This window comes from Kogia breviceps, chromosome 2, assembly GCF_026419965.1.
Source record: "Kogia breviceps isolate mKogBre1 chromosome 2, mKogBre1 haplotype 1, whole genome shotgun sequence".
Taxonomy (NCBI): Eukaryota; Metazoa; Chordata; class Mammalia; order Artiodactyla; family Physeteridae; genus Kogia; species Kogia breviceps.
In genome coordinates this window covers 147,684,998-147,712,332 of record NC_081311.1, presented here as the reverse complement: position 1 = coordinate 147,712,332, position 27,335 = coordinate 147,684,998, and the positions used below count along the sequence as shown (strand labels likewise).

At 38.7% G+C, this 27,335-nt stretch overlaps 1 protein-coding gene across 10 annotated transcripts in view; it reads left to right on the top strand.

Moving 5' to 3' along the window:
• Positions 1-27,335, top strand: part of CCDC141 (coiled-coil domain containing 141) — a 218,812-nt gene that overhangs the window by 73,209 nt on the left and 118,268 nt on the right. For all 10 annotated transcript variants that reach the window (XM_067026390.1, XM_067026391.1, XM_059053584.2 and 7 more), the window contains one exon: positions 6,973-7,089. In XM_067026390.1, the coding sequence (XP_066882491.1) occupies positions 6,973-7,089 (117 nt within the window). The remainder of the gene's footprint in view (positions 1-6,972; positions 7,090-27,335) is intronic.

The window sequence follows — 27,335 nt, the reverse complement described above, 5'->3', positions numbered from 1 at the left end:
GATAGTTTCTGGCTCTCATTTTTTCTGACCACTAGGTGTTTAGGCCAGAGCTTCAGTATGAACTCCTTAGGCTGCATGACCTAGGATCTGGGATGATAATATGAAAATGTCAGACTTTGGTCTCACTCCCAAGTAGCCCTGTATGTTCCTCTCTCTCCCTCTCTCTTTCTCTCTATCACACACGCATGCGCGCGCGCGCACGCGCGCACACACACACACACACACACACACACACAGTGAATGGCTCCAGATCATTTAGGGTGGAACCCTAAGTTATACTGGGAAAACCATGCCTTGGATATCTTAGGTAGAGATGCACATCACCAGGACACTCGGCTGGGTCTCTGTTTCCTTTCTTGAAAAAAAGACTTCCTTCCACTGCTGGTAGGATTCTTACCAATGACTCAGAGTTAATGCTAGAAATAGAATTTAGGTCCAGAGACTACTACTGTATTGATTTTATTCATTGGACTAAATAGTTTCGACTGTTTAAGTAGTTGGAGGTTAAGAAACTGCCTAAACACAAACAAGAGTTGAGGGCAATCTTGGGAAGGGAAGAAGTCCTTAGTGCCATTTTTCTTGAAATATAGATGTGAGAAGAGAAATGATATGTTAAGACAAGTCAAAATAATCAGAAGACAAATATGTTAGCACAAGTAGAATAATTAAATACATAAAATTATGGTTCCAGACAGGGAGATAGATTATCTGTGAAGCTGTTAAAGTAACAAAAATTTTGCCTCAAGGCAAACAACATATTTTAGCTTTCTTACTGCGCATCAATAGAGAATACTGGGATCCGATCATTTGTTGAGGAGATACTAATACCTTCCAGTTGACTTCAGTAAGTCATGGAGGGCTTTCAAGTTCCACAAAAGAAGATTGTGAGCTTTGTCTTCCTAGAGTCTCTGAGATGAAGTCCAAATAATAACAAGCCAATAATTCGATCAGTCCCAGAATACATCCCAAGCCACGTTTTTGGCAGGAATTCTTTTTCTTTCTCTGCTCCCAAGCCCTCAAGTACAATCATCAGAGACACGTTTCCATGCGTCTTCTCCTAATATGCGTTATCACCTAATGGAGCTAATGGATATTTGAAGTCTGGTTATTGCCTAGTTAAATACAGAGCACATTTGACCAGATTTCCTAATACAAAATAATGACAACTTGTTTCCCTACTGTAAAAAAGAAAAAGAACAAAACCTTACGGGAGCTAAAATGGTTGTTATAATACTAACATGCCTTCAAAATCAAAGTAGACATTAAAACTGTCACCTGAGGCCATCAACTATAATTGAAAACACCTTTGTATATGTGTGCATCTTTGATAATTGGAAAAGAGACTATCAAAACATCTTGAGTTAAAGAAGAGACATAACTGATGTCTTTTTCCTCCTTTATCAGTTTTTTTGTCTCTAATAGTAACTGTTTATTCGTCAAAAACTGTTCTGCACATGGAAAAGAAAATGAAGGTGATTTGGAGAGATTTTCATCTTCCCTTAAGCATTTCTGTTAAGATGTTTGAATTACTTATTGCTAGTTCACCTCCCTCAGCATAGTTTTAAACAAAGATCAAAAAATAAGATCTGATCTTGGATTGTAAAACAAATTGCAGAAAAAGAGACCGTGATGGTTTATGGCAGTGTGATGCCTAGCTTTGGGCTTCAGCAAAAGTTCACCTTCTTGCCACCTGAGTTGTTTATCCTTGATTGTCAGAAAGCATTTTTCTATTGCTTGTGTTCCCCGTGTTTTAGTCCTGTCTTTGGCACATGCTGTTTGGGAACTGGAATTCTCAGTTTGTCCTTGCTGTCACCTCTGCCTGCATCCGGCCTCTGCCTCTAAGGCACTCCTTCTGGCAGACCTGGCCCACACGTCCGTTCTCCTCTCTAACACAGTATGTCCACTGAGCCCCCGTGATTATTCACAGGGCTTACTTCCATGTTAGAATTAGAGTCTGTAACTATAGTGTTGCATTTTAGTTTTATCTTAATAACATTCGTGAACATAGCCTAATAAGAAACATTCCTCTTCCCTGGAATCCTTTGGTTCTACAGATGGATATGATGAGAAGAAAAAAACACTAGACAGGGAAGCATGAATTCTGACAATGGCATTTCTGCCTCAACCTGTAGGACTTTCCTCTTGGTTGTGTGACCTTAGATGAATTGCTTACCCTGACTGGGGCTCAGTTTCCTTATCTGTTGAAAAAGCAGCTGCCTCCATCATAGGAGGTATAAGGATTGGGTGAGGTAACCTGAGACCTGCCTATAGCACCTGATACTGCTCTGGGAAGGTCCTATTCACTTCTCTTACTTTCCTCATTCTTATCTCCCAGCAGGGGTCAAGGTGAGACTGGATCATTCAACAAGCAAAAACTAGCCTTTTCTTGCCCAAAGCTGATAAAATCAGCAGTGCTTCCTTCCAACCCTCCCACTCTTTCTGGTATCAATACATTTCTGCCTCAACTTTCCTTAATGCATCTTCAGTACCCCGCACCTACAAAAAATGCTTACGTCTCATCTAATCAAATGAAAAAGTTGGAAAGAACCCCTCTGTTACCTCTGCTTTCCTTGAAGCTGTCAACCAATCCCCCCTTTCCTTATCCAATAAACTTCTCTGAAAGAGTCATTAGCTCTACTTCCTCACCACCACTCAGTGGTCTATTCATGTTTACCAACCATACTCTCATCCCACTGTTCTCTTGACTCTGCCATTTTAAATTACCCTTAATTAATACTCAGTCCTTAGATCTACATTTAACAAATAAGGATATTCTGAATTTCCTTGGATTACAGAACCATCCAATAAAATATATAATACAAGCCATAAATGTGATTTTAAATTTCTAGTAGCCATATTGAAAACGTGAAAAGGGCTTCCCTGGTGGCGCAGTGGTTGAGAATCCGCCTGCCGATGCAGGAGACACGTGTTCGTGCCCCGGTCCGGGAAGATCCCACATGCCACGGAGCGGCTGGGCCCGTGAGCCATGGCCGCTGAGCCTGCGCGTCCGGAGCCTGTGCTCTGCAACGGGAGAGGCCACAATAGTGAGAGGCCTGTGTACTGCAAAGAAAAAAAAAAAAAAAAAAAGTGAAAAAAAATTTAAAGAGGAAAAAACATAAAAAAAAGAAAAGCAATAATATATTTTGTTTAATCCAACATATCTAAAAGAGTATTTCAACATTTAATCAATATTAACAGTCAACAAGATATTTTCATTATTTTTTATACTGTCTATGAAATCAGCTATTTTATACTTAGAACACATCTCAATTTGGATTTGTCACATTCCAAGTACTCAGTAGCCATATGTGGTTAGTAGCTACAGTGTAGGATAAAGCAGATCTACACCATTTGACTGAGTCTTCCTGGCATCTCTCTTTAACTTCCAAGGCAGCTCTTGGTTTTCATTGAACATCCCTGATTGCTCCTTCTCTGTGTCTTTGTTGATTTCCCTTCCCTTTCTCTCTGGCTCCCTTCAACCTCTAGTAAGTGTTTCCCCTCCAATCCCCACCTCCCCTCTGCAAAAAAAGATCTACCCCACTCCTTCTCTACCTTAGTTCTACCTCCTCTGAGTACTGAATACTTAGAATGTCATGTCAGATAGGTGGGATGGCCACAAACATATCACTTAGATCAATCTGAAAGGTAGGAACTGAGAAGAGAAAGTAAAAATATTCTTATTTTCCCTTTTAATCCATCATTGCCCAGAACCAATTTCCAGTGCATACTCTGAATGCTTTTTGTTCTTCCTTTCTTTCTACATGCCCCCAACCCTTGGCTCATGTTTTTATCCTTTTGCAGGGACCATGTTCTATAGAATAGAATGTCCTGATGCATCATTTACTGTACTTATCACTGAGGCTTTTGAACAGCAGCTGATATAATTTAAACGCTTATAAAAAGTGCTCTTGGAATATCTATGCAGCTGTCTGCAGTAGCTACTCACAGGATGCAATGACTGATTTACATTATGGTTGACATGCTGTCGGTTATTTAGGGTGTCTTGCTTTCACATCAGATGGACTCTGAGAGTCTATTCTGCGTGCATCTCCCAGCACACAAAGTAAATCTGATCTAAGAGGCTGCTCATGTATGTGACTGCCTCATGATGAGATGTAACACCCCGATGATGAACCATTTTCTTCTGAGTGTTATGCCAACCTGTTTTTATGTTTCTTCCCAGGGTGCATTTGGTAGTAAAAATGTGTAGCTCTAGAGAGTCAGTATGCTTTATCAGGCAGGTATGTGATCAGGATATATGGAATACCACCATAGATCTTACATTCTCTTTTAGGTAATATTTAGTATTGCCATGCCCAAGGGAATAGTATCCTTTTGGGGGAAGTTGAAATAGTATTTGCCAGATCTAGGGGATGAGGTCAGTAAATACCTTTAAAAAATCAAAACATCTTGCTCCTTCCCAGCTTTCATCACTTCTGGCATATGTTAGATAACAAGTCTTTGACTCACAGAATTTAATAAGATTATCTGAGGGTTCAGACTTCTCACCTGTTTTTAGAGATTAGTGAACACCTGTTTGTATCCATGCTTTCTTCACTCAGATTCTATATTAACTTTCCCTATTAAAGCATTCTTGAGATTTTTGAGTTCTTACCACTTTAGCTAAAAATAAATAAAGCTCACTCCCAGTACTTAATAAAATAAAGGATCTCTGAAAGTTAGTTATGTTCAGGATCCATTTTTCTTTGATGAAACCCTTAAATCATTCCTCTAGTTGTGTTTTTATATGGGCCTACTGCATCTTTTGTGATAAATTTTAATAAAAATTTAATAAATTAATGTACAAATTTTATAGCTCTTGATAAAATACTCTCTGGGGGTTCTGATATGCACATAATTCATATCATTTAGTTCTAATTGGGATACCAGAAAGACAAACCATCCTCAAATAATTGTAAATACATAAACACCATACTTGAGATATGGGGACTGGCTGATATGTGTATTGTGCACAGATCACCAAATTTTCTGAAGAGAGTGAGGCATACTTCACATGAAAACTGCTACAGGGTCACTGTTATTCTTTTCTTTGCACCAATAGTAGCCTAAAATGCTCGTCGACAAAGCTTTCCAATTAGCAGAAAGCTGGAGAAACCCCGTTGCTGCCTATTTTACTGCCTATTCCACACTGGAAAATGCTAAGTGTTGGTATAGACATTTGATCTCATAATCAGCTTTGTTATATCAGCCCTGTAATGGTAAAGGAGTGTATTCTTCTCTGTAAGCCCTAACTTGACTTCTGTGTAGTGTGTGTGTAGTGTGTGTGTAGTGTGTGTGTGTGTGTGCGTGTGTGTTTGTGGTGTATGTTTATTTATTTTTTTAACATTTATCCATTAAGTTTGCCATCTTTTTTAAAATAAATTTATTTATCTTATTTTATTTAGTTTTGGCTGCGTTGGGTCTTAGTTGCTGTACGTGGGCTTCCTCTAGTTGTGGCAAGTGGGCTTCTCATGGCGGTGGCTTCTCTTGTTGTGGAGCACAGGCTCTAGTCACACAGGATTCAGTAGTTGCAGCATGTGGGCTCAGTAGTTGTGGCTCGTGGGCTCTAGAGCGCAGGCTCAGTAGTTGTGGTGCACAGGCTTAGTCGCTCCACAGCATGTGGGATTTTCCCAGACTAGGGCTTGAACCCGTGTCCCCCTCATTGGCAGGAGGGTTCTTAACCACTGCACCTCCAGGGAAGCCCTGTGATGTATGTTTGCTGTGTGGAGCTTCAGGACTAATGTAGCTTTCTCTTTGGCCACCTGCTTCACATGTCTCTCCATGTTATAAGAGTTCAGAGAAATCCTGAGGCTGTGGCAGACAAGACAAGCTAGGCTGGAGAAAGACCTAGTGTATATCCTGGGCAGGGCCACCACTTTGAGTGGGCTGCCGGGATTCATTTTTCAGATGTGAAGTAATTTCTCCTGATGATCACAGACTTTAAGTTACCCAAGGATGGTAGCAGGGCACAGTGGAAAGAGCATGGACTTTGGAGTAATGTAGGTGTGGGGACAGATCCTGGCTCTGCCACTTACTGTATGGCCCTGGATAAGCTGCTTAACCTCTCCTCATCTCTACAGTGTCGATATCATACTTGTTATAGAGTTGTTGAGAGAAAAAGAGATGATGCCCGAAAACCAACTAGCAAACTGTTTAGCATGTAGTGGGGTTCTTATGAATCAGTAGTTATGATGTGATCATGAGAATAATGCTGTATAAGATTTGAGAGTAAAAATCCATCTCTCTTTCCTTTAATTGGGATAAGGAATCTGCATCCAGGGGCCACATGTTATCAGTCTCACGTCAACTTACATCATCATTTTTAAAAGCACAGCTTCTTTCAAGTCTTTTGTTATCTGTTGTTTTAACACTGTTTAAGGCACGTATTGTAAATCAAGTCTAAATGAATGTGAGTTATGCCCTTAGACATTTATAATGTTAATGGAATTTTAATAACTTCTCCATTTCATTTTCTGAATACAGATTTTCAGCAACTGCAACAAAATAAATATTTTTGCATTGTCTTTTAATAGTAGAAACATAATTCTACATATGCTATTTAATATCTTCATGTGAGTCTATGTAACTACACTCAGATTCATAATCTTATATTCTAAAAGAATGCATGGTTTATAGGGGAATAGAAACTTGGAAAATTATATTCCCAAAATTTGGGAATCTATTTTGGTTCTTCTTTGCTAGGAGATTTTGAATTATTTTCTTCATGCTATGTAATCCAGTGAAATGATATATTGTTCTCATGATTTTGGGGTATTATTTTGTTTTTTCTCTTAAGCATGTAGAGATTGAAATGAAGAAAAAAAACCTGATTATATTAACTTAACACATGAGTTTATATAAAAAGAAATTAAAGTAGCTTAAGTTTTGAAAGCTTAGGAAAGGATTTCTGGATTTTTACTCATTTATTCTAATCATTTGAAATTTGACCTGTCTTTGTTGCTTCTTACCTAGGTTACTTGTTGGTTTCAGAAAACCATAAGGGATTTACAGGAACAAAGTCTAGGTTCATCCCTTTCAGACAATGAGGAGCTAATTCGTAAGCACGAGGAACTGATAATAAAAGCAAAGGTAAGAGACACATTAAAAAAATAATTGAAAACTGCATGGACTTCTCTTGAATACACTTCTGTAGGTAATTTAGTGGAGTACTAAAAAACTCTCTTTGTATAGTTTGCTTGCTGTTCCCTTTTATGTTTCCCTAGTTCCTTAACTTGCTTCACATTCCTTAGTTTTGCAAAAAGTAATAACTACCAGCCAGGCAACAACTTGTAGGTGTGTGGATGTGCCAAATGGAACCATAAAGTGTTGAGAGCAGGGAGAGCAAAGCAGCCACATAGCAGTGCTCCTCTCGCCATTGTGTCTTTTTATTTGGAAATTGACTCATTTGTACATGTGGGGTCTATGAATATTTTCCAAAGCTCTTTACAGGTGCTCCATTTTTATCTGCAGAAAAATGAAAGTCCAGTTGTAGTAGATTGAGTGGGAACAGTGCATACTTTAATCAGTTTCAAGATTTAGAGAACTTTCTGTTGTTAATATCTTGGGTGGTTGATAGTTGTACGTACAGCTAGGTCATGAAGCTTGGGAAAACAGTGGCCCAACACTAACAGACAACGGTTGAACATGAGGAATACAAAGCAAATAAATATTTACATGTTTGGGAGGATGGGATTTGGAGGGGTGGGAGAAGGGGAGACATCGGGTTGCGTTTATCTAAACCGAAATCTCCTCATAGGGATCATGTTTTCATTTGCTGGTTTTTGCTTCTCTTTGAACACTACAGGATACATAGGTACTCAAAGCGTATGGTCCGAATATTTGCCTGACTGATAAAGATTCGATTACAAAACACTGTTATGGCTGATGATTTTTAAAATTCTTTAAAATTTTTCAGCATTTGGTTGTTTGAGAAATTAGTTTTTTTTTCATTGAAGTCATATAGCATTTTATTCTGTGCGTGTGATACTCAAAGTTTTATCAGTGAAGTCTATAAAAATTCCTAAATGCTAAGCACAAGAGATGACCTGAATTGCATAAGGTGGTTGCTTCCTTAAAACATAAAAATAGGGCTTCCCTGGTGGCGCAGTGGTTGAGAGTCCGCCTGCCGATGCAGGGGACACGGGTTCGAGCCCCGGTCCGGGAAGTTCCCACATGCCGCGGAGCAGCTGGGCCTGTGAGCCATGGCCGCTGAGCCTGCGCTCCGCAACAGGAGAGGCCACAGAAGTGAGAGGCCCGCGTACCGAAAAAAAAAAACCCAAAAAACCATATAAATAAAAATGGTATATTCACATAACTGGACATACTCTGGGGTTATATTTACTGTAACTGTGGATTTATTATGGTTTCTCACAGCCCTGAGGACAGTTTGGAGGAGAATATTTGTTAATGTATAACCTTAGTTTAGCTTATGCCATAGTTTACAGTTTACCTTTGTAGCTCTGATGATGTGTATAAATAGAAAAACATAGGTATTCTTTCCATCATTATCCCTATGTTGTTGTATGCATAAGTGGTTTAAGAAATAAATTTTTAATAATACATATTTTATTATATAAAGTACATCATAGAAAATTTCGTAACTATAAGAAAAATAAAAGGAAAATAAAAGTGAATTCTTCAACCCAAACATAATCTTTATTAAGATAACCATTGTTAGTATTTTTGTGCACTCCCTTTTAGTCTTTCCATACACAATCCTAGAAACATAGCATTACAGTCATGCTTTTTTCATTTACAACTTTATCATAAATATTTTCCTAAGTAAACTAATATCCTTTAACTGCAGCATATTTCATTATATGGATAAATTTATATGGCAGAGTTACACATTTTGGTTATATGTATAAGCTAAGCCATATGAATACCCAAGCAGATATTGTTTGAAAAGGGTATGAATTCCTGATAAACACCATTATATTTCAGACAAGATGACTACTTCCTTTCAGGGTCCTGAGCCACTCAGGAACCAGTTACAGATCTCATACAGAAGCTGAGTATTGCCCCATGTACTCAGTAAGTAGTTCTGGGACCGAATTGGTTTTGGAAACTGAGGCAGAGAAACCTATTTTCCTATAGCATCCTTGCAAATAAATATATTTTCTAAAAAAAAAAAATCGTACGTTTGCTTTGCTGGGAGTTCATGTTTTATGACTTCTCACGAAGCATTCTGTATGATATAAGATTTTCCTTCCACTATGGGCTGGCCTTTGGAACCCCTAATCTCGATAGCATCTTTAGAGATTATCATATATTGAATATCTATTTAGAGATGAAAACTCAAACATAACTTATTGATAACATTTTAAGACAATTGTCATCAATTTGGGACACTAGATAGACCAATGTCAAGATACCTGGTTATTCAAGGCAGCAGGGGTCCCTGAGTCACATGGGTTGAAAGAGACCCCATCAGTGTAAATGCAGAAGAGGGAGTGACACTCTGTTCTGGGGTGATCCAGGTTGGCTTTCCAGAAGGGTGGGGTTTGAGCAGATGAATGGAGTATGAGTGGTTGGTTAGGCAAGGGTGATCATTCCTAAATAAGGTAGAATAAGGGAAAACAATGATCAGACCAATTTGGCTGTGATGAGAGTTAAAGGTCCTAGCAATGTTCAACCCAGAGACAAGAGACCAACGGGAGTTGTCTCAGAGGTCATACTTATCCACAGCCATTCCCTAGAGAAGAAATGCTAACAGTGCATGGTCCTTACAGGGAAGTAAACTTTGCAGGTTGGAGAATAGAAGAGAGTTCTGAGGCCACAGAAGGTGGGCCTAAGTGACCTTAAACTCCCTTTAAGTTTCAGTCTCATAAAAGAGAGAGGATTTCGATTATAATAACTGTTATGCTTGTTAAATTTAAAGCAATGTGAGTGTGAAAAACACCTTTTCAGAGATGGCTGAAATGATAGGACTAGATTGGGAAAATAGCAACATTTCTTAAACGTGGAGATAGTATCTTACTCATCTTGGTATTCCCAGCACCTAGGACAGTGCCTGGTATTAAAAAAAGGATGTTTGATTCCTGTCTGTTTTTTAAATCCTCTTTCCAGAAGAAAGAAACATCCTTTTAGTGTCTTTCTGTGATTCTCTAGTGACTTTAGATAGTGACTTAGCCTCCTTTTGCCTACCTAGCCATCCATTATCTTTATTTATTTATTTTTAAATGTTTGGTCCTCAGTATAGAGTTACACAAACTCTTTAATTCATCCTAGATCTCCGGGTCAGCTACTCTCTTGGCTTATTTTATTATTTCCCCCTTCATTCTCTATCTTCCTCACATCCCCATTTTCACAGGCACCTACTCTAATGGGTTCAATATGTGTCTTTAGACATATTCCCATTCTTAAAATATATACAGAGTTACATGTTTTCAATTTGCATAGATGGCATTAAGGCATAGATTTCATTGTGTTTCTTCCCACAACACTGGTTGCATCTGGTAGCTGTTTGTGATCTTAAGTAGTTGTTTGTGATCTTCACTATGGTAATTCCTAGATGCAGCATAACTTTGGAAAGTCCTATTATGTAAATATTGATGTCCTACTTCTATCCTTCATAATGCTACTAGCCTCCCATTTCTTTATTCCTTATAATACCTGGGCTTCTAGTCCACTGACTCTTCTATTTAGCCCTTCGGCTGAGTTCCTCACTTCAGCTATTACGTTTTTCATACCCCATTCCTCACACTGATTCTTTCTCATACCTTTTTTCCTGCTTCATCTGTTTAACGTCCTTCTTTATATCCTAAGGTGTGTTTTATTCATATATTAAGTTGTTGGTCTGTCCAGTGCATTAATTCTGTGTCCTCCGATTTAGGTATTTCGGTGTGTTACTTGTGCTCATCAGGTGTTATTTTTCCCTGTGAGTTAATATTCCCTTGGATACCAGCAACTTCACTTGGTTAGGCATGGGAGGTGTGAAAGCCAGTTCTCTAACTTGTCCTTTTCTGGGTGAATTGGGGTCAAGGTGTGGGGAGATGCCCCTGAGTGCTTCTGTTGTTAGAATTAGGGCTCCACCATTTCTGGTTTGCCCTTCTACCCCAGATACACACAAAGGAGGGGGACCCCTTGGAGAACCTGATTGGACTCTGGACCCTGCTTTGTTCCAGGACCCATTTCCCATACTCTTCCCAGCTCACTTGATGGAGAGTTGAAGAGGGCACACCGAGAAACAGGTCAGGTTGCTTCCCTCTCATATATTAGCTGTCCACCTGGTCAGATTCCAGTGCTATCCTAATGTTGTTTCTCTCCTCTGGCTGGTACTGGGTTGGGGCTCCTATTTTCTTTCCTGAAAAGATGCATTGACAAACAGTGACCAGGCAGATGGGGAAAGAAAGCAACACACCCAGAAAGTTATCCCCTAGCATATCTCCTGTCTAAGGCATCGACCTTATTCTGCTCCAGACACTCATGCGGCCCTGACACTGAGAGCTAACCCCCTGTTTTCTCCTCAAGGAAGGTTCTCTTATCTATAAACTTTACCGTCACTTTGTTGGCCCTTGCAGGAAGGACAAGCTAAATAATTTGTGAGACCCAGTTTAAAATGGAAATATGGAGGCCTTTCTTAAAAAGGTATTGAGGTTTCAATACAGCAACAGCAGAACCTTAAACCAAGCATGGGGACTTCTAAACAAATGTCGCTGTGATGATACAGATCACTTGCCTATGATGCTGGTCCTATTTACAATGTTAGGAGTTTTGAAAGGACCTAGAAACCTTGCTTCAAACATTTTCCTTCACCATCTTTACTAACCTCTTCCTACCCAGATGAGCAAGTTTTCTAAAAATAAAGATTGCAATACTATATCGGGTTATATCTACATAAGAAAAAACAGGTTTGAATTCCTGCTGTCACTCACTTTGCAATCTTGGGTACACTTGACCTCTCTCAGCCTCACCTTCCTGACCTGTAAAGAGGAATCATGAATAATTCAATTAGAAAATATTTGTGAAGGCGCCCACATTTTAGTAGTGCCTCCAAAAATGTTTCCTTTCCCATCCATGGTGTAAACATTCAAATAGTTTTCATCTGTGGTTTTTCAACAATATCATTCCTTGTTCCTGGAGGAGGAATCCAATTTTAGATCTCCTTAAACAGGAAGCAACATATTACACTTTTTTTTTTTTTTTTTTTGAGTGTGGGTATGAGGAGAGGAAGGGGGATTGTTTCTTTCAAAGAAGTTGTAAAATAGAAATAAGGCCTCAAGCTGGGGATTCATTAGTGAGACACATAAATAATCTGGTAACATAGAGAAGGTAAGCTAAGTCAAATGGTAGCGAGCTGTTCTGTATTGCTTGTTAGTCTACTCAGTAAATTATTTCTAAATAATCTTTGAAAATTCCTCTCTCATTTCTTGCTGGAATGCATTCAAATAAGAAATATGGCAACTTTTATATCTCTTAATAATTGTGATACCTTAATTCAGAATGTGTTGAAAGAACTGAACTAAAAGATTTTTTAATACAGCCTTTAAGTATGAGTAATTTTGTATTAAATTATACTTTCTTTACTGAATATGAAAAAATATTTTCCTCTTACATATGTAACAGTAAAAGAAATAACAGACATGGATGATTATAAGCGACCCTTCGGTTAAGAACCTTAAATACTCTTAGATTTTATCCTGTATCAGTTTGATGCTCCAAGGCTTGAATTCAAAGTCTGGAGTTCAGAGTTGGTTGTAGGGTGTATTAAAATATGTTAACAAACGCTTCCTTATTATCTCCTTTGAGGAGACATAATCATTCCTTCTTCTGCACATCAGAAATAATGTCTATCGAAGAACTGCCTTCAGGAGTCAACCTTTACTTCTGTTGGGAGGAAAACTTTTCCTCTTCCAATTTGGTTCCAGTGATTGGGGCCCTGCAAATTAACTGACAATAGACAGGTTAACAGGAGTAAAGACAAGGTTTATTTTCACACAGTTAAACGTGGGCCGTCCAAGTAATGGAAGACTCATGGAATAGCCCAAAGTAAAGTTCTACAAAGATCAATTTAACAAAAAAAAGTTTTTAGGGCTTCAGTGGGAGAGTATGGAAGGTTTTATTGGGCTTCTTGATGATAAAGGAATGAGCAGTCTGTCTTCTTCCTGGTTGGAGGTTTCCCAGTGGGAAAGTGTATGGCAGTTGAATTTATACTTCCTGATGCCAAGTATCAGTCTTCTTTAAATCAGGAAACTCCCTGGGAAGAGGTCAATGGCAACTGTATTTTCAGGAGGCACCACTTAAGTTTAGGTAGTATTTCTTTCTGTGGCTGCTAATTGTTTAGCTGTTTTCGGTTTAAAGTAATTTTCATACCACCATGGTGAACTATAAATCCCCACACTTCTGTAGTGTCAACTCTTGCTTCAGTTCAGGCCCTTTACAGTTGGTACACACAAGAATCGCACAGGGGCTTTGAAAAAAATACTGACATCTGGATCTCATGCCCAGAGATTTTATGTAGTTTGTTTGGGGAATCGGGATTTTAAAAAATTCACTGCTAATCTTAAGATATTGATATTTTCATCAAAATGAAATCCAGATTTCCTGTTCCTTCAAAAAAATGGAAGACCTGGCATTATCGGGTTTATCTTTCCTTATAGACATTGCAGCTCTTGGCTGGAGCCCAGAAATAGCTATTTCCCTGAGAAAAGGCATGTGTACTTTGGTTTGCCACAGTCCCCACCATTCCTCATTACCTCCTCTTCCACCTTTTCTTCACTCATTTACATTACGTGCCTGTCCCCTGTAAGCATTTGGGTTTGAGACCTGATGAGCAGTGAGGTGCAATTTAAGTGGAGTAGTAGCTTAAACTGATTTGCATTTTAGATTACCTTGGAAAAAAATGTGAATGGGAAGAATGGGAAGAAGTGATATTGAAGACAGAATAATCTCTTAGAAAACTGCTGAAGTTTGAATGAGAGTAACTTTAGATGGGGCATGATATCTTTTGAGATGGAGGTTATTAATGCCTATTTAAAAGGCTTAAAGGTGACATAAAGACTTATTCAAATTGTGGCTCCCAGACAGCAGCATCTGGAAGTCATTAGAAGTGCAGAATCTCAGACTCCACCCACCAAACCTATTGGGTCAGAATCTGCATTTTAACAAATTTCTCTCAGAAGATTTGTATGGACACAAAAGTTTAAGAGACACTGACTTAGAGGATTTTCCTATATCCTTCCTGTATGTCCATATTCTCCTTAATTTTCATAGATGGCTATATATTTTTTGTAAAGTCCTTGATTAACAAATAATCTTTGAAGTTCTGCCAGAGAAACAAACTGAAAATAGTGTAAAGAAACATCATCTTCAATGTTTTACTATAGTAGAATTCACATTCCTCAGCTTCAAGATTAAAATAATCATCCATGATTCATCATCTAATCCTATTTTCCAAGTCATTGAAAATATTTTCTAGTTGTTGCTGAGTGATTTCATAAATTGGATTTGTGACCTTAGCCTCAAGTTCCTTTAAATAATATTATTTGGAGATCTTACAAAAATACCAATGCTTAGGTCCCAAGCAAACTTTATTCAGAGGAAAAAGTCAAGCTTAAAGTTACAAAATATTTATAACTATGAGATAAGGAAGTAGAAGAGTCTCTTGCAAGCTTATTTGAATAATTTAAATGCATAATTATCATCAACAGAACCACTACAGGAATGTGGCTCTTTAAAAATGTGTTTATTGTTTTATTTTTCTGATTACATAATACATTCTCATTTTGGAAAAATTAGAAAATATGTAAAACTAAAGAATATTAAAATCACCCATAGTACATGGGTGTATATGAAAATGAGAAGGAAATATAAAACATACAAAAAATTGAGTATTCCAAACCTGTGTGTGTATGTGTGTATGTATACACTGTATATATGTGTTCATGTACAAAATTGTTTGTGTGTTGTTTTGCAGTGTAAGTTTTCCAATTAGCATTGTCATAAGCATTTCTCCATTCAAGTGCATATTTTAAATATGGTTTTTTAATGATTACATGTTATTAAACTGTGTAGATATATATACATTATTTGAGGCAGCAATACATAGTATCTCAGAATATGGCAGTGGAGTGAATGGTACACTCCCAGGGCCTAGAGTTAAATCCTAGCATGTCTGCTTACTTCTGATGTATGCTTGGGCAAATTTCTTGTATATCTGAGCCTAGGTTCCCCCTTTTGTGAAAGAGGGTAATAATTGTACCTAATTCATGCTGTCGTTGTGAGGATTAGTTGTATTCTCATGCAGTACACAATTAACACAATGCCTCATACAAGCACAACATAATAGAGGCTTTTTTTAAAAATGATGGTAAAATAAACATAACATAAAATCTAACTTTAGTGACATTTAGTAAATTCACAATGTTGTAGTTCCAGAACATTTCCATGACCCTAAAAAGGGACACCATACCCATTAAACAGTCAATTTATTCCTTTCTTTCTCTGCCTCTGCCTCTGCCAATCTTTAATCAACTTTCCATGGATTTACTTATTCTGGATATGTTATAAATGGAATCAAACGAGTGGCCTTTTGTGTGTGATTTCTTTCAGTTAGCATGTTTTCAAGGTTCATCCATGTTGTAGGCTGTATTGGTCCATTATTGCTTTTTACTGCTGCATAGTATTCCACTGTATAAATATACTACATTTTGTTTATCCACCCGTCAGCTGATGGACGTTTGGGTTGCTTCCATCTTTTGGCCATTGTGAATAATGCTGCTATGAACATTCACAGAGAAGTTTTTGTTTGAATACCTGCATTAGGTTCTTTTTTTTTTTTTTTTTTTTTTTTTTTGCAGTACATGGGCCTCTCACTGCTGTGGCCTCTCCCGTTGTGGAGCACAGGCTCCGGATGCACAGGCTCAGCAGCCATGGCTCATGGGCCCAGCCGCTCCGTGGCATGTGGGATCCTCCCGGACTGGGGCACGAACCCACGTCCCCTGCATCGGCAGGCGGACTCTCAACCACTGCACCACCAGGGAAGCTCCATTAGGTTCTTTTGAGTATATCCTTAGGAGTGAAATTGCTGGGTCATATGATATTTCTACATTTAATTTAATGAGGAGTCACTATACTGTTTTTCACAGTAGCTGCACCATTTCATGCTCCCATCAGCAATGTACAATGCTTTCAATTTCTCCACATCCTCACCAAAACTTACTTTTTGGTTTTGTTCTTATATTAAAAAAATTTTTTTTCTAGCCATCCTAGTGTGTGTGTAAAGTACTATCAGTTGTAGTATTTTATTTGCATTTCCCTAATAGCTAATAACTTGTGATGTTGAAGATCTTTTCATGGCCATTTGAATATATTTTTTGAAGAAATGTCTGTTCAGCCCCTTTGCCTGTAGTGTCCTTTGATGAACAGAAGTTTTTAATTTTGATGAAGTCCAATTTATCTATTTTAAATGTTCTTGATGTTGCTTTTGATGTCAAAGCTATGAAACCATTGCTAAATCCAAGGTCATGAAGATTTATTCCTGTGGTTCTTCTAAGAATTTTGTGGCTTTAGCTCTTACATTTAGGTTTTGCTCCATTTTTTTAAATTAACTTTTTAAAAATTAATTAATTTAATTTATTTATTTATGGGTGCATTGGGTCTTCGTTGCTGTGCGCAGGCTTCCTCTAGTTGCAGCGAGCGGGGTCCACTCTTCATTGCAGTGCGTGGGCTTCTCATTGCGGTGGCTTCTCTTGTTGTGGAACATGGGCTCTAGGCGCACGGGCTTCAGTAGTTGCGGCACGTGGGCTCAGCAGTTGTGGCTTATGGTTCTAGAGTACAGGCGCAGTAGTTGTGGTGCGCGGGCTTAGTTGCTCCACGGCATGTGGGATCTTCCTGGACCAGGGCTTGGACCCATGTCCCCTGCATTGGCAGGCAGATTCTTAACGCCACCAGGGAAGCCCTGCTCCATTTTGAGTTAATTTTTGTGTATGGTATGAAGTAAGGATCATTCTTCACATATGGGTATCTGGTCATCCTAGCACAATTTGTTGAAGAGACTATTCTTTCCCCATTGAATGGTCTAGGCACCCTTATTGAGAGTCATTGATCACAGATGTATAGGTTTATTTCTAAACTCTCACTTCTATTCCATTGATCTATATGTCAGTCCTTATGCCAGTACCACACTGTTTTGATTACTGTAGTTTCTTTTTTAATAATGTAGTTTTTGTAGTAAGTTTTAAAATCAGAAACTGTGAGCTCTCTAACTTTGTTCTTTTCCAAGATTGTTTTGGCTATTCGGGATTCCCTTGCAATTCTACACGTTAGGATCAGCTTTGCCATTTCTTTAAAAAAAAAAAAAGGCCATTGAGTTCTGATAGGAATTGCATTGTATTTGTAGATGACTTTGGGAGTATTACCTTCTTAACAATATTAGGTTTCCTGACCCATGATCACAGGATGTCTTTCCAGTTATTCAGGTCTTCTTTATTTTTTTCAACAGTGTTTTATAATTTTCAGTGTATGGGTCTTGAACCCCCTTGGTTAAATTTATTCTTAAGTATTTTATTCTTTTTGGTGCTATTGTAAATGAAATTGTTTTTTCTTAATTTCCTTTTCAGATTATTCATTTCTAGTCTATAGAGGCACAACTGATTTTTGTGCATCTATCTTGTATCCTGAAACTCTGCTGAATTAATTTATTAGCTCTAATAGTTTTTTAAGGATTCCCTATGTACAAGATCATGCCATCTACAAATTTCCCCTTCCATAATCATTTTTCTCTTATTCTTCTATCTGATTGTAAAAAGCCATTCTTTCAGTGTATTGTAGACCAGATCTTCTCAAACTATAGTGTACTCATGAATTACCCGGGGACCTTAAAATGCAGATTCTGATTCACCAGGTCTGGGGTGGGGCTTGAGTATCTGCATTTCTAACAAACTCCAATGTAACATTGATGCTGTTGGTCTCTGGACCACCCTTTGGGTAACAAAGGTTATGGAGGAAAGAGCTGCAGAAGAATGAAAGAGTTTAAGTGATGGAGTTGAAATATTGGGTCATTGTAAGAACTTGGAAGGTTTAAGTCTAAATAAATCTTTGAGTCTCTTAAGGTGTGGACATGATTGTCTGAGCTTAGAACTTGATTTATTTTTGTTGCTTGTATTTATTACTCAGGTAATTGAAGATCAAAAGACAAGTGTTTAAATTGTTCAGTTGTTCCTTTTTTGGAAATAGAAATATTTCCACAGGAATAACACTTACATGAACTATTTAGTACAAAAGGAGCTACTTGTAGGTCTCTTGGGTGGTTCAGGGAGTGTGTAGCAATACCTAGAGTTTGTATAATTATATTTCCCAGGTTGTCCAAATATTTTCAAAGTATTTCACAATCATTGTTGAGTGATTTTCTTTTCATTTCAGTATGTATTAAACTGTATAAAGAAGCTGACTATTCTGATATTTGAACTTCCATTACACCCCCAAATTCCTTCACTGAAGGTATGCAAAAAAATGGCAAAACCACTTTAAAACATATTGCTTCAGTAAATCAGCTCACAGCATCTCTGATGATTATAAGAAAAATCTACAAAATGAAGCAGTTTGTTACTTTTATAATGTTTCATCCAATTTAAAAAATAAAATGGGGTCTGAATCTGAAATGTCTCAAGGCAGAAATTAACTGAGTCTCTAAACAGTAGAGACATCTGCATTAGTGCATTTCAAACCCTCTGTCTTCATTTTAACAAATAATTTGTTTTACTTGTCTGATTTTTTAATGAACTTCCCAATTAAAAGCAGATGTCATTTTTCACAGAACATAAATTATAAACAATTTTATTACTAGCAGGCAAAACATGTATAAATAGTATTGAATTTGCCTGCAAGCATTGGGAAAAATCTATAAAATGATTGGATTTCTCACTTGGTAACCCAACTTCTGCCTTAACTTATGGATTAATTTAAAGCTTAGTGAACCATATGCTTTCATTTCCAAGGGAAATTTAATTGAGAGAGTCTCTCAGAATGTTTATGCCCATCTAAGAAGGGGATGAGTTCAGAAAACAAATAGAGAATATTGTACTCTGTGATCACTAAGTTTAAATCTACCTGCTGTCACCTGCTTATGAAACCTTCACCAGCTCGTTAAGTTTAAATGCTTAGAAAATTTTTTTCTTTTTTTTTTTAGTTATGACTTTTATAAAAATTCTTCATTTATATTCTTTCCTTTTCTTTTTCTTGACCTTCTTCTTCCTCCTCCTCCTCCTCTTCCTTTTCCTGCTTCTCCTCCTTCTTGTCATTTGTCAGCCCTTAAATAAAAATTCCCACAAAGCATGGCTTCTTATAGTTGCTATCACAACTCAAGGTAATATTACTATGATAATAATAATAGTGAATTTGAGTCTTTGAGGTGGACACCTAAAAAGGCATTTTCTTATGTCTTAATACAGTCACACCTTAAATCCCTACAACCTTCCTGTGCTACTCTATAGCATCCATCTGGTGGCATTCAGTGCAGTGCCCTTAGATTTCTGTGACATTCATTACTCCAAAGGCCTTTACTTCAGTTTCCCATTCCTGTGGCCACACTTGTTTCCATGGTATCACCCAAAAGTGCTCTCATCCCACCCCCCTTTCCTTTCACCTTTTCCTGGTTTCCCTCCTTGTACGATTCAGCATGGACCAAGGCTATTTGTGAGTAAACTCAATCACCCATTCTCTCTGTTTCTTCCTACTTCTCAAAGAAGATGAAACAATTAGCATACTTTTTCTGATTAGATCTATTTAAAAAGCAAATGATCTATTATCAGTTAGCCTTACAAATTATTTTCTTTATCAGCCATTAATTCCCTATTTTGTCCCCATAACAACCAGTACAAAACTTTCAGGCTCTTAAAATTCTCAACCAGGCTTTAACCTAACTTCACAGTCACTTAGTCATTCAAAGCGAAATCACTTGACTCTTTTCTTCTCTGTCCTTTTTTGTCTCTTTTTCACTTTTCTTCTCCCAGTGTGTTTCCCATTCCCCTCTTTTCCAAATTTAAGCCTTCATCCATTCTTCTAAGTCCTACCTTTTCCATCTCTTCATTTTGTATCTCTCTTCATTCTTTTTAAAATAAATTTATTTATTTAGTTAGCTAGTTAGTTATGTATTTATTTATTTTTGGCTGCATTGGGTCTTCATTGCTGCACTCAGGCTTTCTCTAGTTGTGGTGAGCGGGGGCTACTTTTCGTTGTGGTGCACGGGCTTCTCATTGCGGTGGCTTCTCTTGTGGAGCATGGGCTCTAGGTGCGTGAGCTTCAGTAGTTGTGGCACACGGGCTCAGTAGTTGTGGCTCATGGGCTCTAGAGCACAGGCTCAGTAGTTGTAGTGCACGGACTTAGCTGCTCCGCAGCATGTGAGATCTTCCCAGACTAGGGATTAAACCCGTGTCCCTTGCATTGGCAGGTGATTCTTAACCACTGCACCACCCGGGAAGCCCCTCTCTCTTCATTCTTAATACCTCATTTAGTCTCTCATAAAATAGAAAACATAAACATAGCTTCTCAACCCTTAAGACACTAGTCTACCTTTTTCATGACTAATAAGTTGAATTGTGTCTACCAACATTTATATGTTAAAGTCCTAACCCCCAGTGTCTCAGAATGTGATCTTATTTGGAAATAGTGTTATCGCAGATGTAATTAGTTAAGATGGAGTGTACCCTAATTCAGTATGACTTACAAAAAGGGGAAATTTGAACACAGAGGCAGACACCCATAGGGGGATGATGATGTGAAGAGACAAAGGGAGAAGACAGCCATCTACAAGGCCAAGAGAGGTGCTTGGAACAGGTTATATCCTCACAACCCCAAGAAGGAACCAACACTGTTGATACCTTGACTTAAGACTTCTAAAATCTAAATCAGAGGACTGTGAGAGGATAAATTTCTGTTGTTCAGACCACTGACTTTGTTGTACAGATGTCCCTCAGTATCCTTGGGGCATTGGTTCTTCCAAGACCCCCCACAGATACCAGAATCTGTAGATGCTCAAGTCTCATAGTCAGCCTTCCATATCCATGGTTTCCCCATCCACAGAGTCAACCAACCACAAATCATAAACATAGTAGTATATGTATTTTAAAAAACCTGTGTTTAAGTGGACCCTTGCAATTCAAACCCATGTTGTTCAAGGGTCAGCTGTACTTTGTTACAAGAACCCTAGGAAATTAATACAACTACTTCATTTTCTGCCTCCCTGGCCTCCCCACCCACTAATCCTTTACCTGCATTAGGAGAAGCTGCTCTTTCTCAAGTAACAAATGACTTGAAGCTGTCTGTGCACTTGGCCTCTGAGACAACACCTTCCCTGGTTCTCCCATCTGTTTGATGGTTCCTGGCTCCTTCTAAATCTCTTTCAATGCCCTCTCTTCCTCCAGTCTCCTTTTACATGAAATGCTTAACCTTTGGCTCTTTTCTCTTCTCATTTCATATTTTGTTCATGTGGAGTTATCCAATCCCACAGTGATAATATAGGTTTTATCTTAATGATTTCTAGACTTAAAGATCTCCAACTCTTACATATTTTCTCAACTCCAGTCTTCTTTTTAGAAGTTCCTGTGGAAGATTGACTTATAGATTTCTTACCAGCACTTTAGCACAACTAAAATTATTATTTTCTCCTCCAAACCTTCCCTCATTTTTCTTTCTTGGCTAAAGAAATTGCAGCCCTTCAGTCACCAGATTAGAGACCTCAAAGTCACATTATTCTTCCTCTCCCCTCACTTCAGATCATCTCTCAAATTTAGTCAATTCTTACCTCTATCTCCTTCTTGCCTTCTCATCCCAGGCCCACTACTTTAGTTTCTCAGAATCTTTCACTAGGTCCACTACAATTACATTGTGTAGTACTATGAATCTGAGCCTACAAACTATAATATTTGTAGGAAATATTGCTGGCTTGTTTAAAAAACTTTTTTAGTCAACATAAGCCTGATTCTGAGCTCCCACCATATGACTGGCGACACATTCAATCTGTCATTGTTGGAGCCCCTTTCCAGGGTTCTGTAGATGTTCCTGGGTCCACACAGCACCACAGCACTGGGGAAGTCACTGTGGTCATAAGTTCACTCGGCTTCTCTCTGAGGCAATCATTGTCTCAGCCTGTATGGAGGCCGCAGTTTCAGTGGCTCTGCTGCTTCTGTGCCTGTTTGAGGTGCCAGGCTGGTCTGACTTCCAGTCTCCCTGGAGGGAATACATAGCCATCCCCAGGGAAGCTGTGCATGTCTTCATGGCACTGCCCTGAGAGGACCCTGCATCTCCTCCACACGCCTCACCTCACATCCAGCCTTCTCTCCGGCACCAGCCAGATCTCTCTATCTTCGTATGGCCCTCACCTTTATCTCCTTGTCCTTTACCGCATCTCTCATAATGTCTTTATTGGACTTAGTCTTTTTACAAAAGGCAGGAGGGAAAATGACTTGCAGATAAGTTCTGCTTTTGGTCTTAATATAAACTTCACTAAGGCAATAGGGGCATAGAAAATAATTGACTTTCCTCTTGAATCAGGGCAGATAGGACAATATAGGAAGAACACAGTAAATTATCCTGCCACATGCCTAACTGTCATCTGGGCCTCCAGTCTTTCTGTTTTGCAGTTAATCATTTATGATGTCATCAAAGTTACCTTTGGACAAGCTGAGACTAGGCCAGTATTTTCTCAGGCATCTCCTAAAATACCCTTTGGATACAAAATAAATTACAGACTCTTGTGACTTTTAAAGCCCCCCATGACCTGCCCTTTGCCTGCCCCCAAGCCTGTACGTCTCCATGAATCTAAGCTTCCTTGGTCTGCTTATCACTCCCATGTGAACCACAGACTTTCTCACCTCTGAGACTTGGGTTAGTTGGACCCCTCACAGAGAATCTCTTTTCCCCTATTTTCTTCCTCTTCTTTTTCAAAGTTAGTTGCTAATTATAATCTTAGAGTTGACATGGTAAGAAAAAAGCTAAAAAGCAGGCAAGCCTGAGGTCACAATTTGTTTACCAAAGAGGAAGGGGAGTAGAAGTCAGGGCAAAGTGTTAGCAACTGAGGCAGAAAATCTAAGCAGAAACAGGAGCCGTGGACAGAATTTGGTATGTAGTTCAAGATTGGACCCGACAGAAACTGGCTAAGAAGCAAGACAAAGCACCCACATTCAGGATGTCTGGATAATATTTTGAGGTCAGTACATTGGGGGTCTGTCAGAGAGGGTCTGTCTAAAGCTCTATGTATCCACTTCAGCCTAGGGAGTGATTTAAGTTGATGACCTATAGGGCCAGTGTTGGTCCAGATTCCTTCTCTGAAATGGTTGTTGATCTCTCCAGTACTTGTCTTTCCCTTCTTAGAGTGTTGCTTATTGCTCAATTAAACCAATTAATGCCTTCCTGGAATCTCAGTCGTTCACATGTCTGATTTCCCCACAGCTGTGAAATTCTAAAAAACAAGGGCCATGATGTGTTCATTTCTGGATTCCCCGTAACACCCAGTAGATGGGTCTGGGACATGAGTTAAACACAGCTAGTGTTAGTTGGGTCAGTGGATGACTCCACTGGACAGGAACCTGGCAGCAAAATGTTACCCTGAGTCAGCTCTGGCTGGACTTCTAAACTGCTGTTCATAAATGACATTCAGTTTGGCTAGGAAGTCATGAGTCTTTCTCTCTATCTACTGCATGGTCATCATTGAGACTACAAACTAAACACAGTTCTATGGGAACTCTCCCGATTCTGAGGCAACAGAGAAATAATGGGCAAAACTTCATGACAGTGGACGCAATGCTGCAGTTCTCAAGTGCTAAGAGGAAAGCAATCTATTCACACTAATGTGTGAATGTCTGCCAACTTCTTAGCCATCCTTGACTTTTGTTTTTCTTTTTTCTTTTCTTTTCCACCACCCCACCACCGATTTTTGGAAGTGAACGTTTTATTAACCCAAACACAATAATGCAATTTCAGGTAATGTTGAAAAGTAAAGTGATCTGCAGAGTGGCCAAAGCTAACACTGCCTCCGAGTTGCACCTATTGTTACAGACAAAGCACCACGGTACTTTCTCCTCTGAAGCTGCACACTTGCACACTCCCGTGATGTTAACAGGGTGTTGATGGGGAGTACAGGTACAGAAAGGGTGATGCAGGCTGTTTGGATTCTTTGTAAACCTGGTAGTTGTATACAGGGATTCCCTGCATCATGAATCCAGAGATTGAAACTTTTTCTTTTTTCAGTTTTATTGAGGTATAATTGGCACAAAATTGTAAGCTATTTGGAGTGTTTATCATAATGATTTCATATACGTATATGTTGTGAAAGGATTCCCCTCCATCTAGTTAGTTAACACATCTGTCACCTCACATATTTATCTTTTGGATATGTAAATTTCTGTTATATAGTACAGTGTATTCCCTTAGAAATTTCAATTATATAGTACAGCTTTAACTCTAATCACCATGTTTTACATTAGATCCTCAGAACTTATTCATTTTATAGATGAAAGTTTTTACTCTCCTACCAATATCTCCTTATTTCCTCCACCCCCCAGCCCCTGGCAATCACTTTTCTACTCTGTTTCTATGAGTTTGACGTTTTTAGACTCCACATCTAGGTGATGAAGAGACTTAAAGTTTTTTCTTCACATATTCAGTAAGCCCCTGAGAACCCAGACTGAGAAAGACATAAAGGAACTGCTCACAAGGGGGCTTTTAGAGGGTAATCAGAAAGGCTTAGACACATCTCACTTTGTATGAATTATCACAAGAAACAGTAAAGGGAAATTGTTTGATGTCACCAGTGTGTTTTACCTGAACGCTCACATTTTGAAAAGTTCTGTCACTTCTTACCTATCACTGTGCAGTACTTTTGAAAACTGAGTGTGTTGAATATGTTACTGGCTTCACACCATTTCTTTGAGACATTCCTACTACCTGAGATTGAGGTGCAGCATCACCTCATGGTAGCTGGCTTTTGTAGTCATTTTGCTTCTGCATTCCAGAAACAAGAAGAACCACTGACTGTGTACATTACACACGTCTGTGCATTTAAAAATGTATTTGAAACTGCTGGGTATTTAGTTTCTTCTTGCTACTTTAGGTTTGGGATCTTATTTTCCTTATAGGCAACTTGAAGCCTTTGTTCTTCATAGTCCTTTAAATAGACTGTTCCAGTCTAAAAGGCTTAGGGCATATTTGGGAGGAATCTGTGAGAGTATTTGCTAATGGAATGTGAATTTGTGAGTGTGTGTGAGGGGTGTGTGTGTGTGTGTGTGTGTGTGTAGAAGTGGGTGGTGGGTACTGACTTCAGGAGCTTAAGCACAACCTTTCCAGAGAGACAGGCTCAAGAGGATGTCAGAAACTGAATTCTTCTTCTTTCCACTCAAAATCTCTTCTGCCTAGTTCTTTATATCTCAGTTAAGGGCAACTCAATCCATCCAGTTACTCAGGTCAAAAGAGTCTTGATTCTTCTTCCTCTTACTCATAGGAAATCACCTGGGCTGTGTCCTCTAAGTAGATCCAGAATATCCTATCATTTCTCATGATCTCCACTGCTGTCCTGGGGAATGACCTACCTCCATCTTTCCTGGCTAATTGCAGTAGCTTCCTCAGGAATCACCGGGCATGCTCCCTGCACCCCTCCACCAGCAAAGTATTCTCAAACAACAGCCCTGTGCTTTTATTTTTGTCTTTTTTTAAAGTTATGTCAGACCCTATGCCCCAGACCTTCCAACAGCTTCACACTTCCTTCAGAATAAAAGACTTCAGTGTTTACAAGGCCCTGCCTCTGGATTCTCCTGCTCTGCCCCCACCGTGCCCCTCTTACTGCTTCTCCTCCTGCTTCCTCCGTGGGACACTCAGCTCTACCGCGCTGTGTCCTTACTGTTCCTCCACCCCAGCAGGAAAACTCCCACCTGGGAGCCTTTACTCTAGCTGTTCCCTCAACCTGGAAAATTCTTTCTCCAGAGACCCTCTTGGCTCAACCCCTCACTTCCTGCCCATCTTGGCTCAAATCTCACTACTCAAAAAGCCTACCCTGACCACCATATTGAATACTGCACACAACTCCCTCCCTGCGTGGCACCTGAGAGCCCCCTAACCTGCTCTACTTGTCTCTATTCTACAGTGTGGTCATCTCCAAACTAACCAGACAGTGTACTGGTTTACCATGTTTATTGGTTATAAACAAAATAAAATACATGATGCACCACCACCGTCACTAACACTGGAGCTAAATTCACTGGCCTAGATGGAGTATTTAGAAGAATGCTTGGCATAGACTAGACCTGCCAAATACATAGTTGAACAAATGACTGCCTCATAATGTTTATTGCTCTTATAAATGGGATCTTTATTAGAAAAGATAATTGGCTATTGTTGTTATCTAGGAATGTTATTGGTTTTCTTACATTGATCTTGTACATAACAATTAAAAGTCATTGTTCTAATCTATATCCGATGTTCCTTGTGGGTAAAATATACGGATACCCCCTTCCCAACTTAATCTGCTCGATTTAGGGAAATCTTCATAAGAAGTGAACATCAAAACCTAGTAATTCTCCCCATGGTTGAATTACATGTTGAGATCCTGAAGATATCTCCAACAGATTCTCTAGAAAATTAAAAAGTAAGTCTTTTGATGACATTAATATAAACTGCAATCACCTAGTCGGCCAGTGGCACATTGATTGTAGGCAAATTGTGTTAGATGAAAATAATTTGGCCAGCTAGGCTTTATTAATTTTGATTTTAAAATTGGAAGCATCAATAGCCCCCAATCTGGCTCTACTCCTTACTTAATCAACTTGAAGAAAATGTGATTAAGAGGAACAAAAATCTAAGAAAAACAAGGACAAGACACTAAAGAAAAAATTATGATTCTCAGAAAACACAAATCTTGGGACAATTTCTTCCCGACTTCCTATGTAATTAAAATTTTATCCAAAAACTATGTTGAACCAAGGAAGAAGAAATAAATGTATTTTGCTCCAAACATTATTTTGAAGACTTGCTTATGAGTGTAATTTGTTATGATTTTATTTGATTTAAAAAATTTATTCTGCCACACATCCTTTTGCTTCAGTATTAGCAACAAATACCCTGCTCTGTGTGCCTGAACCACAGGCTCCACTTGGTGGCCAAGCACTGAACAGAATAAAGGAAACAAGAAGCTTCCAAGCCATGTTTTTTCTGCATTTTTTGGAATATTTGAATGGACTGAGAAGAAAGAAAGCAGCAACTATTATTCAAAGATTGCTTCGGTGACATCTGTCATTTCTGCTGTAAACTGTCAGTCCCAAATCCAGTAGGGTAATTATGGAAAATATAGCTAAAAACCCAAATCTTAGTAGGGCCTGAAATCCAGGAATTTGAAGCACAGCCAATTC